General features: G+C 42.0%; 1 protein-coding gene and 1 non-coding gene across 2 annotated transcripts; one reads left to right on the forward strand and one right to left on the reverse strand.

Moving 5' to 3' along the window:
- Positions 1-1,616: 1,616 nt before the first annotated feature.
- LOC107489493 (uncharacterized) lies at positions 1,617-2,354 on the forward strand. The gene is made up of 2 exons (XM_016110247.1): positions 1,617-2,027; positions 2,145-2,354. Exons 1-2 carry the CDS (start codon positions 1,617-1,619, stop codon positions 2,352-2,354), a joined length of 621 nt encoding a protein of 206 aa, XP_015965733.1.
- A 12,723-nt stretch (positions 2,355-15,077) lies between these two features.
- Positions 15,078-15,179, reverse strand: LOC127748065 (small nucleolar RNA R71). The gene has a single exon (XR_008010008.1). It is a non-coding gene; the product is annotated as a small nucleolar RNA R71 (small nucleolar RNA).
- Between the last annotated feature and the right edge of the window lie 335 nt (positions 15,180-15,514).

The raw sequence follows: 15,514 nt of genomic DNA on the forward strand, positions 1-15,514 counted from the left end.
AAATCTGCTTAGTTCAACTAGAACACCCCTCCAATTAAAGTTGATCAACCAATCAATCCCTATGGGATTCAACCGCACTCTGTTGTGAGTTTTTACTTGATGAAAATTTGGTATACTTACCGAGGGAAAATTATTGAGAGACAACTTTCCGTGCATCAAGTTTATAGCGCCGTTGCCGGGAAATTGATTTTGAATTGACAATGATTAAATTGGAGGATCACTTGATTGCACACTTTTCTTTTCTTTCGTTGTTTACTATTCTTTTCTTTTTCACTTTCAGTTATTTTTCCTTGTTCATTTAATTCCCAGCTCAACCAATCCACTAACCACACTAACTATTTGATTAATTTCTCTAACCAAATTTTCATTAACTTTGTGATTTCCACTTGTTGTTTTCCTTTTTGCTTGCTGAGTGTAAGACAGGTAGAAGAGGAGCTTTGACTTCTTTTGATAGTGAACCTGAGAGGATTCTCCTTAGATTAAGGAGGAAAGTAAGAGGCAAGGGAGTAGTTAGACAAGAAGAGTTGGAGGAAGACCAAGACATTGTTATGGAGGAAGAGGCTCACAATCATGCTGGAGAAGGTGCTGGTAACCATGCTCCGCAAGAGAGGAGAGTGCTAGGGTCTTACATAAATCCCAATCCTGAGAATTGTGGAAGCAGCATTCTGAAGCCACCTATCCGTGCCAATAATTTCGAACTCAAGCCACAACTCATCACATTGGTTCAAAATAATTACTCTTTTGGAGGAAGTGTCCAAGAAGACCCCAACTAACATCTAACCACCTTCCTTGGGATATGTGATACAGTGAAATGTAATGGTGTCCAAGCAGATACCTACAAGCTGCTGTTGTTTCCTTTTTCTCTCAGAGATAAGGCAGCAAAAAGGCTAGAGCCATTCCCTAAGGAGAGTCTCACAACTTGGAAAGATATGGTAAGCAAGTTCTTCGCTAGATTCTATGAAGGATTGTCCTATGACTCAAAGAAGGCTCTAGACCACTCTTCTGGAGGCTCTCTTAACAAGAACAAAACCATAGAGGAGGCCATTAATGTCATTGAAATAGTAGCAGACCATGAGTATTTCTATGCCTCAGAGAGAAGCAACACCAGAGGGGTAATAGAGCTCAACCACATGGATGGCATCCTAGCTCAAAACAAGTTGATCACCAAACAATTGGATGATCTTACCAAGAGAATGGAGAAGAGTCAAGTTGCAGCCATCATCACTCAAGCATCACCAACTTCAGAAGGAGCAATTGTAGAGGAAGGAGGAAAATAGGAGCAAGCCAACTATGTTGGGAACTCAAGACAACCCCATGACCCTTATTCCAAGACTTACAACCCTGGTTGGAAGAACCACCCAAACTTTGGGTGGGAAAACCAACAAAACCAAGGACAAGACTAGAGACCTTACAACTCCAACCACTATAACAACTCTACCTACCAACAACCCAACCAAAGATCATACCAGGCCCCACACAACAATTCTTTCCAACAGCCATATCAAGCACCAAATGGGCATCTTCAACCCCCAAGCTTCAATATGCCACCATCATCAAAGGATAGACTCTCCAAGATTGAATCCTTGCTTGAAATTCTATGAAAAGAATCTAAAGACATGAGGAGCTTCAGGGAGGAGGTGACCTCTAACATGCAAAACCAAGAGGCTGCTATCAAAAAACTTGAGACACAAGTGGATTACTTATCCAAACAAATTCTGACCCACTGCTCTCCAAGTGGTGCCAAGACAAACCAAAGGGAGGAATGCAAGGCCATTACACTAAGAAGTGGGAAGGAGCTGAAGGAAACCACAAGGGAGGCACAAGAGGAGCGAGTGGATGCAAATGAAAGTGATAAAGAAGAAGCGCCAACACCCCATCCTAGCCCACCTAAGGAAAAGGAGATCTTAAAACCATATGCTCCAAAGGCTCCATATCCTCAACGATTGAAGAAGGATGAAAAAGACAACCAATTTTCCAGATTTTTGGACATTTTCAAGCAGTTTCAAATCAATATTTCATTTGCTGAGGTACTAGAGCAAATTCCTCTGTATGCCAAGTTTTTGAAGGAGCTGATAACCAAGAAGAGAAGCTGGAGGAATGATGAAATCGTGCTATTGATTGAGCAATGTAGTGCTATCATTCAGCACAAATTACCTCAGAAATTGAAGGATCCTGGAAGCTTACAAATTTCTTGCATCATAGGAGAAATAACAGTGGAGAAAGCCTTGTGTGATTTGGTAGCCAGTATAAATCTGATGTCCTTAGCAATGATGAGGAGAATGAAGATTGAGGAAGCTAAGCCAACAAGAATGGCACTCCAACTAGCAGACAGATCATTCAAATTTCCTCATTGAGTGGTAGAAGATCTATTAGTGAAAGTGGGAGATTTTATATTCCCAGCATATTTTGTAGTGTTGGATATGGATGAGGAAGCTAAGGCCTCAATCATTTTGGAAAGACTAATTTTGGCAACAGCTGGGTTCTATCATAGATATCCAAAAGGGTGAACTTACCTTTAGGCTACATGATGTGAAGATGGTGTTTAATGTGTTTAAGGCCATGAGTTACCCATAAGAACCACTAGGAGAATACATGAGAGTGGATGCAATCAAAGTTTTAGTGCAAGAAACATTTGAAGAGAAAGATCTTGAGGAGGTGTAAGAAGAAGACCCCATGTCAACTAGTGAAGCCGCAGTAACCCGAGCAACAGAGTCACCTATCTCAAGCACATTAGAGGAGAAGATTGAAGTGAAGGAGACACCAAAACTTGAGCTGAAAGCATTACCTCCTACTCTCAAGTATGCATACTTGGGGAGTGCTGAAAGTTATCCAGTGATTATCAATGCTGCCCTCAGTCAAAAACAAGAAGAAAAGTTGATCAAGGTGCTACAAAAATATCAAGATGCCATTGGATGGACCCTTGCTGATATAAAGGGGAAAAGCCCTTCCATGTGCATGCATAAGATGCTATTGGAAGAAGATGCCAAGCCTTCTATTCAACCTCAAAGAAGGTTGAATCCAGTCATGAAAGAAGTGGTGCAAAAGGAAGTCATGAAGCTATGGCAATCAGGGGTGATCTATCCAATTTCAGATAGTCCATGGGTGAGCCCCGTCCAGGTGGTTCCTAAAAAGGGAGGCATCATTGTTGTACCCAATAAGAGGAATGAACTCATCCCTATAAGAACTGTAACAGAATGGAGGATGTACATTGACTACAGGAAACTCAATGATGCCACTTGTTCCGAGGGTTACCTGAAAGTGTAGGTCGATCTTGGACGAGATCTTCTGTATTGGTCGGAGCAGTTGTGTCCGACTGGTTGGACTTGGTGATGGTGCTGATCCTTTGCCTCCGGAGGGTGGTGGTACCTGCAAGGGACTCCGATGCTTAAGTTAGCAAGGGTATTAAGCATTTTTTTAGTAGAATCAGAGTATAAGTTATACCTGGGTGCTTCAGTATATTTATAATGGCGTAGAGTGACCTTTTTAGGTAAGATAAGTTAGTTATCTTATCTTATCTTTATCTTATCTTCAAGTGAGGTCATCTTATCTTCAAGGGAACCACCTTTCTCTCTATAGGCTCGGGCTGCCTTTGGATTTGGGTCGTGTTCCTCTATTTGGTCCCTTCGTTGGGCTTCTCCTGGCAATTTGGCCGAGCTCTTTGAGAAGAGGTCGGGTAGCTTGACCTGAGGAGGTCGGTCGTCCCGTTGCTAATCATCCTGGGTCAGACAGCTCGACCCAGGGTATGAACAGTGCCCCTGCTCGAGCTCGGTGTTCCTTTTGAGGTCGAGTCTTTAATTTTAGGACTTCGATCCTTCTCTGGTGAAGCCGAACTCGAGCATTTTGTCGACTTCTTCTTTGTAGAGTTCTCCTTTGAATGCAGAACGTTTTCTTTTGCTTCTTCTTTAAAAGCGCGCACTTTTACATTAGCGCTTTTAGCCTTGGGAACGGGCGAGGATTTAGTACACTCATTAGTTGTTTTTAATTGCACCATTTCTCTTAGCCTTTCCATTTTGAATTTTCACTTTTTAGAAAAATGGTTTCTCTTCTCCGTAACTTCCCTTTTTTTTCTCTTTCTGTTTTTACCTGAAGTTTGCAGTTTTTATTTTTCTTCCTGCGACACTGCTTCGGTGATTATTTTGTGCTTTCCTTGTTCGTGAAAGGGCGACTTCCTGACTCCATTTCCTACCTTCAATTTTATTGAGGCCTTCGGCTTTCCCAGGTTGGTTCTTCTTTCTGCTCTTTTACTTCCTTCGTTGTTTTGCATTCAATTTTTGACTTTGCTGTGATACATGCTGTCACTGAGGCTTTTGAAAGATTGTTCCTTTGATGTTTTTTCTCTTTGTTGGTAACTGTGATGAATGAACAATAATTTTGCTGATGAACCTTTGTAGAAAGTAACGATTTTTGATGGCTTGTTTTGATTTTGTGTTGTTTGCCCGCTTGGGAGAGGGTTTGTTTTTCTGAAAAAGGTGGCATCTTTAATGACTTCTTTTTGATTTGTAGCTTTCTGGTTAATGACTTTCTTTTCGGGATGTCGCCTTTTGGGAGAGGGCTTTTGCTGGAAGTTTTATTGGGATGTTAGTCTTGTAGGATTTTTTGAGTCCTAGTTCTGCCTCCAAAGGATGCCCCTGGATCTTTTTGGAGTGGGTCCTGGGGTTTCCTTTTGTTGCATATACTACGCTAGATTATATTATCCGAGTTGTTTTGATTTGTTCGAGATATTTTTTGAGTAATCCAATTCTTCTTTTCCTGTTGTAGGACTAGTTGACCTCATATCTTCTCGCAAAAATATTATTGAGACATCTTCCCAAGTCCTTGAGGGCATGGCTGATTGGGTGGATTCTATGGTTCTTTTATGTGTTTCATTGGTTGACTCCGAGTTTTGTCAGCAACTTAGGCAATTTCATAGGATTTGTGGTAATGGTGGTGATGAGAAGAACTATGAGCTCGTATCTCCAACTTCTGAGGAAAGGGTCTGTTTTTCTACCCGAATTGCTGGAGAGCGCCCCTTTTTCTATGCGTACGACTTCTTTTTTAGTCAAATGAATATTACTCTTCCTTTTACCCCATTCGAGACCAACCTGTTATGGTCCTGTAATGTGGCTCCATTCCAACTTCATCCCAATTCCTGGGGTTTTATAAAAATTTTTCAGTTTCTGTGTCGTGATTTTGGTATCCCTGCTTCAAAATCCCTCTTCTTTTATCTTTTCATTTTGACAAAGCCTGCTGTAGTTAAGAAGAAAGCCGCTTGGGTTTCTTTCCGAGCTTCCCAGGGGAAAAAAGTTTTCTCCATGTTTGATGAATCTTTTCGCGATTTCAAAAATTACTTTTTTAGGGTCTGAGCTGTTGAAGGATCTCGGCCCTTTTTTCTGGATGAAAATGATGAGCCCACCTTTCCTTTAGAATGGCAAAAGAATGTAATGGTATCTAAATATTTGTGGGAGATGTTAGATGAGGCTGAGCAAGCTTTTGTGATTGTGCTGGAAAAAAACTGGTGGCAGCCTCCTCATCTCGACACAAAGAAATTCTTAGCAAACCCCTCTCTCCTCCGAGCTGAGCTGGTTAGTGGTCAATTCTCCTTTTGGATTTGCTTGTTTTGTCGAATTTATCTCTTATAAGATCTTTTCTAATTCGTAATTTGTTTCCTGCTGTGATGTTTTATTTGCAGAGATGATTAAAAATAACGAATCCATGAAGGCCTTTAAAAGGGCAAGGAAGGCTACCGCAGCTCAAAACGTCTCAGCCAAGCCGGCTGGGGAGGGGTCTTCTCAAGTCTCGTCGAAGCCTTTGGTTCCGAGCTCTCTTGGATCGAGGAGGATGATCCCTACTCCTCGGGTTCGTTTGGTTGATCCTTCACAAACTTCTGCTGGTACCTCTTCTCCTTCCGCAGCTCCTCCTCCAAAAAGACCTCAGACTGTCGAGCCTTTTAGTCTGGATGCTCCCGACTTTGATGCTGTCGGGTTTGTAGGTTAACAGATTACTCCCTATGGTGTCATGCCTACTGATGATGTATCCATTCTTCATCATTTGGATTTTTTACTCGGAGTGGAATTAAACTGGCACACATGGGAGCAGCTTTATACCGGACCGCTCAAGATCTTCCTATCCATGCTACAAAGGCCTTTATGAAGGAGGCGAAATCGAAGTTTGACCAGATTAAGGGTTTGAAAGAGGAGTTTGAGGTGAAAGTGACCAAGCTGGAGAAGGAGTTGGAGGGGGAAAAGACTCGGGCTATTGGACTGGCGGCCGCTGCGCAACTAGCTGAGGACACATCATTAAAACATAAGGATAACTATGTTACCACCTATAGAGAGATGATGGATCTCAGGAACAGCTTGGAATCTGTCAGGGCCGATTATACCTAATTTCAAAGTCACCTTGTAGGCAGTGTTACTACTGCTTATGAGAATATGAAGGAGCAAGTTCGAGTTCTTGCGCCAAGGCTCGACCTTTCCCTTTTTAGCCTGGATAACATTATTAGAGATGGTAAGATTGTTCCTGATGACCCTGATGATGATGATGATAATCGTCTTTCACTGCCTGCCACCAAAACCTCTGTCGTGCCGACCTCTTTGACTTCCACTGCTGAGATCGATCGTTTTGAGTCAGAACCAGATTGCCATATCTTGAACCGGGATGATGGGACAGTGGATGCAGTGCCTCTTTAGACTCGTCCTCCTTCACCCCGTGTTGATGCTGCCGAGAAGTCTTTGGATCCCTAATGATTATTCAGGATATTTGTGTAGATAGCCCAGCTTGTGGGCTTTTAAACTCTTTATTTTGTAGATGATGTTTGCTAACTGTTGACACTTTTTTAGTTGCTTGTTTAGCAACTTTATTTTGAAAAACAAAGTAGTTTCCAAGCTTTTAGGGCTGATTTTGGTGGCCTCTAAAGCTTGCTGTTATTATAACTGGTGGTTTTTATATCATGTCTGTCTGCACTCGTCTTGGTACCTTTCTAGGTTTTGGCACTTTTCGCTGTCTGACCTTTTTGGATTGGCTTGATTCTTTTGCCTGATGTTATTTGCAGTAATTTGTTTTGTTTGGACTTTGTTCAGGTCTTTATTAGGAATTACTTTGTATAACGCTGAGGTCGCCGATTTCATCATGTCGGTTTTGTCCAAGTTATTGTTAGTAACCCTCTTTTTTGGACCTTGTTTAGGTCTCTTTTAGGGATTACTTTGTCGCTTTATGTTTTGGGCCGACTTCATCATGTCGGTCTCTTCTAAGTTATTTTTGTAATCCTCTTTCTTGGACCTTGTTCAGGTCTCTTTCAGAGATTACTTTTATAACTTTTATGTTTTGTGCCGACTTCATCACGTCGGGCCATTCTAAGTTATTTTGTAATCCTCTTTCTTGGACCTTGTTCAGGTCTCTTTCAGGGATTACTTTCATAACTTTTATGTGTTGGACCACTTCATCAGGTCGGGCCCTTCTAAGTTGTTTTGTAATCCTCTTTCTTGGACCTTGTTCAGGTCTCTTTCAGGGATTACTTTTATAACTTTTATGTTTTGGGCCGACTTCATCACGTCGGGCCCTTGTAAGTTATAGTAATTCTCTTTTATAGGGTTGGCCAGACCTCTTTCCATGGATTAACTTATAAGTTTAGTTATTACGACTGGTCCGATATCTTTATGTCGACCAGTCTTTAAGTTATTTTTTAGCAATCCATTTTATTAGGACCTCGTCAGGTCCTTTCTATGGATCACTTTCTATAACTTCTTGCATTCTTCTGTTTTCATCTTTGCCGTTTTTGTAGAGATTGGGTTTTACCCCCATTTGGTCGACCTTTGGTTTTCATCTTTGGTCTTTATCGTGATCGTGTAGTGAATTTGATTTTCACTTTCTACCGATCTGTAGCTTTATAATTGGATGATGAATGTTTCAGATTAATGCGGCTTGAGCATTTGTAGAAGATCTAAACATATTTTATATAAAAAATGCAAATATATACATGCGGGAGGTTTATCCTCTAAGTCGGGTGATTTGTAGGTCTTGGCTTGGTGCCTCATTAAAAAACCTTTTTAGGAAAAAGAGTGCATCTTATCCTAAGATCCTTTATCATCCCTAACTGTAGTACCTTCTTAGGTTGCAGGCATGCCATGACCTAGGAAGCTCTCGCCCATCGAGTTCGGACAGTCTATAGTAGCCCTTTCCAAGTACTTCTATGACTCGGTAGGGTCCTTTCCAGTTTGCTGCCAGCTTTCCTTCTCCAGGTCGAGTTGTTCCGATATCATTTCGGATTAGGATGATGTCATTCTCAGCAAAAACTCGTTGTACTACCTTTTGATTGTATCTCACAGCTATTCGTCGTTTTAATGCTTCTTCCCTAATCCGAGCTCTTTCTCTAACTTCTGGAAGTAGGTCAAGTTCTTCCCTTTGAAGTTGGGAATTGGCTTCTTCACTATAGTGAATCACTCTAGGCGACCTTTCTTCAATTTCCACTAGGATCATTGCCTCTATTTCGTACGCTAATTAGAAGGGTGATTCCCTTGTAGTGGAATCTGGCGTTGTTCGATATGCCCATAGGACTTGTGGGAGCTCCTCGGCCTAAGCTCCCTTTGCGTCCTGTAATCTCCGTTTCAGCCTAGCTAGTATGACTTTGTTGGCAGCTTTAGCTTGTCCAATTGCTTGGGGATGTTCTACGGAAGTGAATTGTTGTTTTATATTCAAGTCAGCCGCTAGCTTTCTGAAGCCTGCATTTGTGAACTGGGTACCATTGTCTGTGGTGATAGAGTGTGCAAACCTGAACCTTGTGACAATGTTCCTATATAGGAATTTTTTACTTCTTTGAGCAGTGGCATTGGCTAGGGGTTCTGCCTTGATCCACTTTGTGAAATAGTCTATCCCTACTATGAGGAATTTAACTTGTCCCGATCCCTGAGGGAAGGGTCCAAGAAGGTCGAGTCCCCATTTTGCGAATGGCCAAGGTGAAGTCACGCTGATGAGCTCCTCTGGTGGGGCGATGTGAAAGTTGGCATGTTTCTGATATGATGGACATGTCTTTACCAACTCTATGGCTTCCTTTTGTAGAGTTGGCCAATAAAACTCTGCCTGAAGTACTTTTTTGGTAAGTGCTTGTGCTCCGAGATGATTGCCACAAATACCACTGTATACTTCTTCTAGAAATTCCTTTGTGTTAGAAGTCGGTACGCATTTTAACAATGGTATTGAAATCCCTCTTTTGTATATAGTATTGTTTATGATAGTGAGTATTGTGCTTCCCGTTTTAACCTCTTTGCCTCCTTTTCCTCTGTGGGGAGTACTTCTATTTTGAGGTATTTAATTTTGGGAATCATCCATCCTTAATCCTGACCTGTTATGGTCAGGATTTTTTCTTCTTCCGAAATTGATGGATTCTGCAGGATTACTTGGATGAGGCTTCTATTGTTGCCCCCTGGTTTGGTGCTGGCTAGTTTTGAGAGTGCGTCAGCTCGGGCATTCTATTCTCGGGGTATGTGACGGACCTCATATTCTTCGAGTTGGCCGAGCTGTTCCCCGGTTTTGTCCAAGTACTTTTTCATGGTGGGATCCTTGGCTTGGTAGCTTCCTTCTATTTGTGAAGTGACTACTTGTGAGTCGTTGAATATGATAAGCTTTTGAGCTCCAACCTCCCTAGCCAGCTTCAAACCAGCTAGTAGTGCCTCATATTCCGCTTGGTTATTTGAGGCAGAGAACCTGAATTTGAGGGAAAGTTCGATTTGGGTTCCTTGGTCAATTTTGATTATCACACCCGCGCCGCTTCAAGCTTTATTTAAGGAACCATCCACGTAGAGATTCCATTCTGTGGGGATTTTCGGTGTATCTGTAAATTCTGTAATAAAGTCGGCCAGGTATTGTGATTTGATGGCTGTTCGAGCTTCGTATTGAAGATCAAATTCGGACAACTCGACTGCCCATTGCAAGATTCTGCCCGCCAGTTTTGTCATCTATAAAATCCCTTTTATGGGCTGGTTGGTGCGAACCCTAATGGTGTGGGCTTGAAAATATGGACGAAGTTGCCGAGATGTTAGTATGAGAGCGTAGGCAAACTTTTCTATTTTTTGGTAGTTCAGCTCGGATCCTTGTAATGCTTTACTGATGAAGTACACGGGTTGTTGTCCTCTGTCGTCTTCTCGGACTAGTGCTGAGGTTACTGCACGACTTCCTACTGCGAGGTACAATATTAGTGGTTTTTCTTCCTGTGGCCGAGTTAGGATAGGTGGCTGTCCCAGGAACCTTTTGAAATCTTAGAAGGCTTGGTCGCACTCCGTTGTCCATTCAAACTTCTTCCCTTCCTTAGAGTTGCGTAGAAGGGAAGAGATCTTATTGCCGATCCGGCTAGAAATCTGGACAAGGCTGCCAACCTCCCGTTGAGTTGTTGTACCTCTTTGACACAAGTCAGACTCTTCATGTCGAGTATGGCCCGGCATTTATCCAGGTTTGCCTCGATTCCTCTCTGTGTGAGCATAAAACCCAAGAATTTTTCGGCTTCTACTACGAAGGTGCATTTTGTGGGATTGAGTCGCATGCCATGCCGTCTTATAGTGTCGAATACTTGGGTCAGGTTGGACAATAGCATCTCTTCGTTTTGTGTCTTTATTAGCATGTCATCCACATAGACTTCCATGATTTTTCCGATGTGATTCGAAAAGACCTTATTCACTAATATCTGATAAGTAGCTCCCGCATTTTTAAGACCGAAAGGCATGACGATGTAGCAGTAGTTTGCTTTTGGGGTTAAGAAGGAAGTTTTTTCTTGGCCGTGTGGATACATTGGGATCTGATTGTATCCCGAGTATGCATCCATAAATGAGAGGTATCTATATCCGGAGGAGGCATCTACCAGAGCGTCGATACTTGGGAGTGGATAAGGATCTTTTGGGCAGGCTTTGTTGAGAGCAGTGTAGTCGGTGCACATTTGCCACTTCCCATTTGATTTTTCACCAAGACGACATTAGCCAGCCATAGTGGGTATTTGACTTCTCTTATGAACCCTGCCTCCAGTAGAGCATGTACCTGCTCTTCCATAGCTTGGGAGCGTTCTGGTCTGAGCTTTCTATGCCTCTGTTGTACGGGCCGAGATCCTGGGTAGACTGATAGCTTATGGCACATTAACTTGGGGTCTATGCCTGGCATGTCTACGGCCTTCCATGCAAAGAGGTCGATGTTATCTTGCAAGAACTATATGGTGATTCTTTTATGTCTCCTTTTAGGATTGTACCGATATTAGTCGTTTGGTCTGGGGTGTCCCCGATCTGGACTATTTCTATTTCACCTTCGGGTTGTGGGCAGAGTTTTTCCCGCCTTTGTACTCCACTAAGTTCGATTGTGTGGAATTTTTCTCCTCCGCCTCTGAGGTTTAGGCTTTCATGGTAACAGCGGCGCGCCGTCTTTTGATCTGCTTTTATTGTAGCTATCCCTTCTGCAATTGGGAATTTTATGCATAGATGTGGAGTCGAGACTATTACGTTGAGCTGATTCAATGTTGTCCAGCCTATTAAGGTGTTGTAGGTTGAGCTTACGTCAACCACGATGTAATCTATCTTGAGTGTTCTTGACTGGTTTCCTTTTTCGAAGGTTGTGTGTTGCGAGATGTATCCAAGCGGTTGAACCGGGGTGTCTCGTAGTCCGAACATGCAGTTCGGATATGCTCTAAGTATTTTTTCTTCCAAGCTGAGCTTGTCGAAGGCAGTTTTGAACAAAATGTTGGTGGAGCTCCCTTGGTCTATCAGTGTGCGGTGGAGATTTGCGTTTGCTAGTATAACAGTGATGACAATGGGATCGTCGTGTCCTGAGATTATACCAGATGCGTCTTCTTTGGTGAAAGTAATCGCGGGGATGTCGGGTGCCTCCTCCTTCCCCTCGACATGATATACTTCTTTAAGATATCCTTTGCGAGATGATTTGGAGACTTCTCCTCCCGCAAATCCACTGTGTATCATGTGGACGTGTCTTTCTGGTGTACGAGGTGACCGCTCGGTTCGTCCGACATCTTCTTCCCTTCTTCTTTTTCTTTGTTCATCATCCCAGGTGGCCAGATACCGATCTAGCTTCCCCTCTCTTACTAGCTTTTCTATGACATTTTTTAAGTCAAAGCATTCATTGGTGGAATGCCCACAGATTCGATGGTGTTCACAATATTCAGCCCGATTTCCTCCTCCTTTTTTGTCTTTGAGTGGTCGAGCTAGAGGTATTTTTTCAGTGTGGCTAACCTCTCTGTAGACATCCACAAGGGACACCCGAAGAGGGGTGTAATTTGATGCCAGGGCATCTAAACCAGTTTCACTGACCTTTTCTTTACTGTTTTAGGGTAGTTTCATGCATTTCTTCGTGAATAAGGCAAGTTTTGGATGAAAATACACTTACACCTTGATTCAAGCAACTATTTTGAATTTACATGATTTCATGAGGATTTTGCAAGAATTGAATGACAAATTGATGATGCATAATCTCATGACTTTGGCTAGAGCTTTGATGCACTTTATTTGCTTGATTTCAGGACAAATGAAGCAAAGAAGAACCACGTTAGTAGCCACGTTAACCTAACGCTCCAAAAATTGGCAATGAGCCACGTTAAGAGTCACGTTAACTTAGTTAACGTGAACTCTAACCTGGAAGAGAGGAACAATGCCAATGTTAGTGACACTCACCTTTGTCACTAACGTTGGATCAAGCTAGCGTTGCCCACGTTAGTGGTCACGTTAAGACCACTAACGTGAAAGTTAACGTGGAGCTATGATTGATGAGCCAACGTTAGTGACACTCACCTTTGTCACTAATGTTGGAGATGGCATTCACTACCACATTAGTGGCCATGTTAACTTAGTTAACGTGAGCTCTAACGTGGAGAGTAGGGGCATTTGGAGCGTTAGTGACAAAGGTAAGTGTCACTAACGCTCTCGAAGATAGGCGTGCCCACGTTAAGAGTCACGTTAGTTGAACTAACGTGAACTCTAACGTATGGAAAGAGGGGCACATGGCAACGTTATTGGGAAAGGTGAGTCCCTATAACGCTTGTGAAGGTTCATAAGGCAACCTTAGTGCTACTAACGTTGAAGTTAACGTATACTATATGGGTTGGAACGTTAGTGAAAAAGGTGATTGCCACTTACGTTCTTAAACCCACAATTTCACTTAACGTTAACATCACTAACGCCCATGCCTAACTCAAACTTTTCTGCAAGCTGAGCCCACTAAAGATTGTAACTGCTTCAACTCAAAATCTAAGGCCCACATCCAAGACTTGAAGAACTCACTAGAAGATCAAGAGGAGTAGTATATATAGGAGTAGTTTTGAACTATATAGGAAGCTCGACACTTTGGAGAACTACTTTCTGTATATTTACTTTTCTGCATTTTTGCTAGTGAGCATGTATTCTTTTCTACCATTTTTTATTTCTGGAGCTATGAACAACTAAACCTCTTTCATTGAGATAGGGAGCTCTGTTGTAATTTGATAGATCAATTATAATTTTCATTCTTCTTCTTCTTTCTTCTGTTTTGATTTACTAGAAAGCTTTCGATCTTAATTCAATTGGTTAGTTGTCTTGGAAAAGAAACTCTCCATAATTGGATCTTCTCTAAGCCTTGGAAAAGGGATGAGGAGATCATGCTAGAAATACTTTCTCATGTTGGACCAAATTGGGGTCTGGGCGGATATAGTGACATGTAATCCTCCCAACACTTTGACTTGGAAATACATGTGGTATAATCAGTGACCACACTTCATCTCTTTCCATGAGCAATTAAATCAAGGAATTGGGCAATTGTCAAGCTTAGAGAGATTGGGTTGCCAAGGAATTGGAATTCAATCACTTAAGATTGCGAAGGAGATCAATAGATGCTTTGATTGAGGAAGAGATGAAAATGAATTTGATCCGGAGAATACAACATCTCCTGAGCCCAATGAATTCCCCATTTCTGACCTTACCCATTCTCTTTAATATTTGCCATTTATTTCTATGCTCATTTCCCCAAATTCCCATTTAAGATTCTGCACTTTATTTTCTGCTATTTACTTTCCCACCATTTAATTTTCTGCAACTCTCAACCATACTCTGTTTAGCTCAACTAACATATTCTTCCAACTAAAGTTGCTTGACCAATCGATCCCTGTGGGATTCGACCTCACTCTATTGTGAGTTTTTACTTGACGACAATTCAGTATACTTGCCGAAGGAAAATTTGTTGAAAGACAAGTTTTCATGCATCATGTTTATGGCGCCGTTACCGGGGATTGATTTGGTATCAACAATGATTAAGTTGGAAGTTCACTAGATTGAGCATTTTTCTTCTGTTTGTTTATTTTATTCAGTTATTTACCTTCAGTTTATTTAGTTTCTTCCTCACCCTCCTATCCCCTCGTTATCTTCTTTTTCTTTAAATTTACTTATAATTCTGCTCACTAACCCACTAACTGTTTGATAATTTACACCACTCACACTAACAATCACTCTAACAAGAATCATCACTTTATTTTATTTCTTGTTGTGTGCTTTGTTAGTTGTATGGCAGGGAGAAGAAGTGGAGCTTCAACTTCCTTTGATTCAGAACCTGAGAGAACCCTCTGGAGATTAAGGAGGGAAGCAAGAGGGAAAGGAGTTGTTGGTGCTGTGGAAGAGGAAGAGTACTTTGAAACGAACATGGAGGAGAACTTGGAAAACAACCATGAAGGAGAGGCTCACAACCATGCCAGAGAAGGCCCTGCAAATCATGCTGGGCAAGAGAGGAGAGTTCTTGGCTCTTACATCAATCCAAATCTAGGAAACTATGGAAGTAGCATCCAAAAGCCCACCATACATGCCAACAACTTTGAATTAAAACCCCAGCTCATCACCCTTGTTAAGAACAACTGCTCATTTGGAGGAAGTGCCCAAGAAGACCCCAATTAACATCTAACCACCTTCTTGAGAATATGTGACACTGTGAAGTCTAATAGAGTACACTCGGATGTCTATAGGCTGCTTTTGTTCCCTTTTTCACTCAGGGACAAAGCATCCAAGTGGCTAGAATCCTTTCCGAAGGAGAGCTTAACAAATTAGGAAGATGTGGTGAAAAAGTTTTTGGTAAGATTCTACCCTCCTCAAAGAATTAATAGGCTGAGAGCTGAGGTGCAGACTTTTAGGCAACAAGATGGTGAAACTCTCTCTGAGGCATGGGAGAGGTTCAAGGACTTAACAAGGAGATGCCCACCGGACATGTTCAATGAATGGGTTCAACTTCACATTTTCTATGAGGGTCTCTCTTATGAGTCAAAGAAGGCTGTAGACCATTCCTTAGGGGGTTCTCTAAACAAGAAGAAAACTATTGAAGAAGCCATAGATGTCATTGAGACGGTAGCTAAGAATGACTACTTCTATGCTTCTGAAAGAAGCAACACTCGAGGAGTAATGGAGCTGAACCACATGGATGCATTGCTAGCTCAAAATAAGATGATCACCAAGTAGCTAGCAGATCTTACCAAGAAGGTGGAGGAAAACCAAGTTACAGCAGTCATCACTTCATCACCAACTCAAGAAGGAGTGAGTGTAGG

The sequence above is a fragment of the Arachis duranensis genome, chromosome 5 (assembly GCF_000817695.3).
Source record: "Arachis duranensis cultivar V14167 chromosome 5, aradu.V14167.gnm2.J7QH, whole genome shotgun sequence".
In the NCBI taxonomy this organism is placed as follows: Eukaryota; Viridiplantae; Streptophyta; class Magnoliopsida; order Fabales; family Fabaceae; genus Arachis; species Arachis duranensis.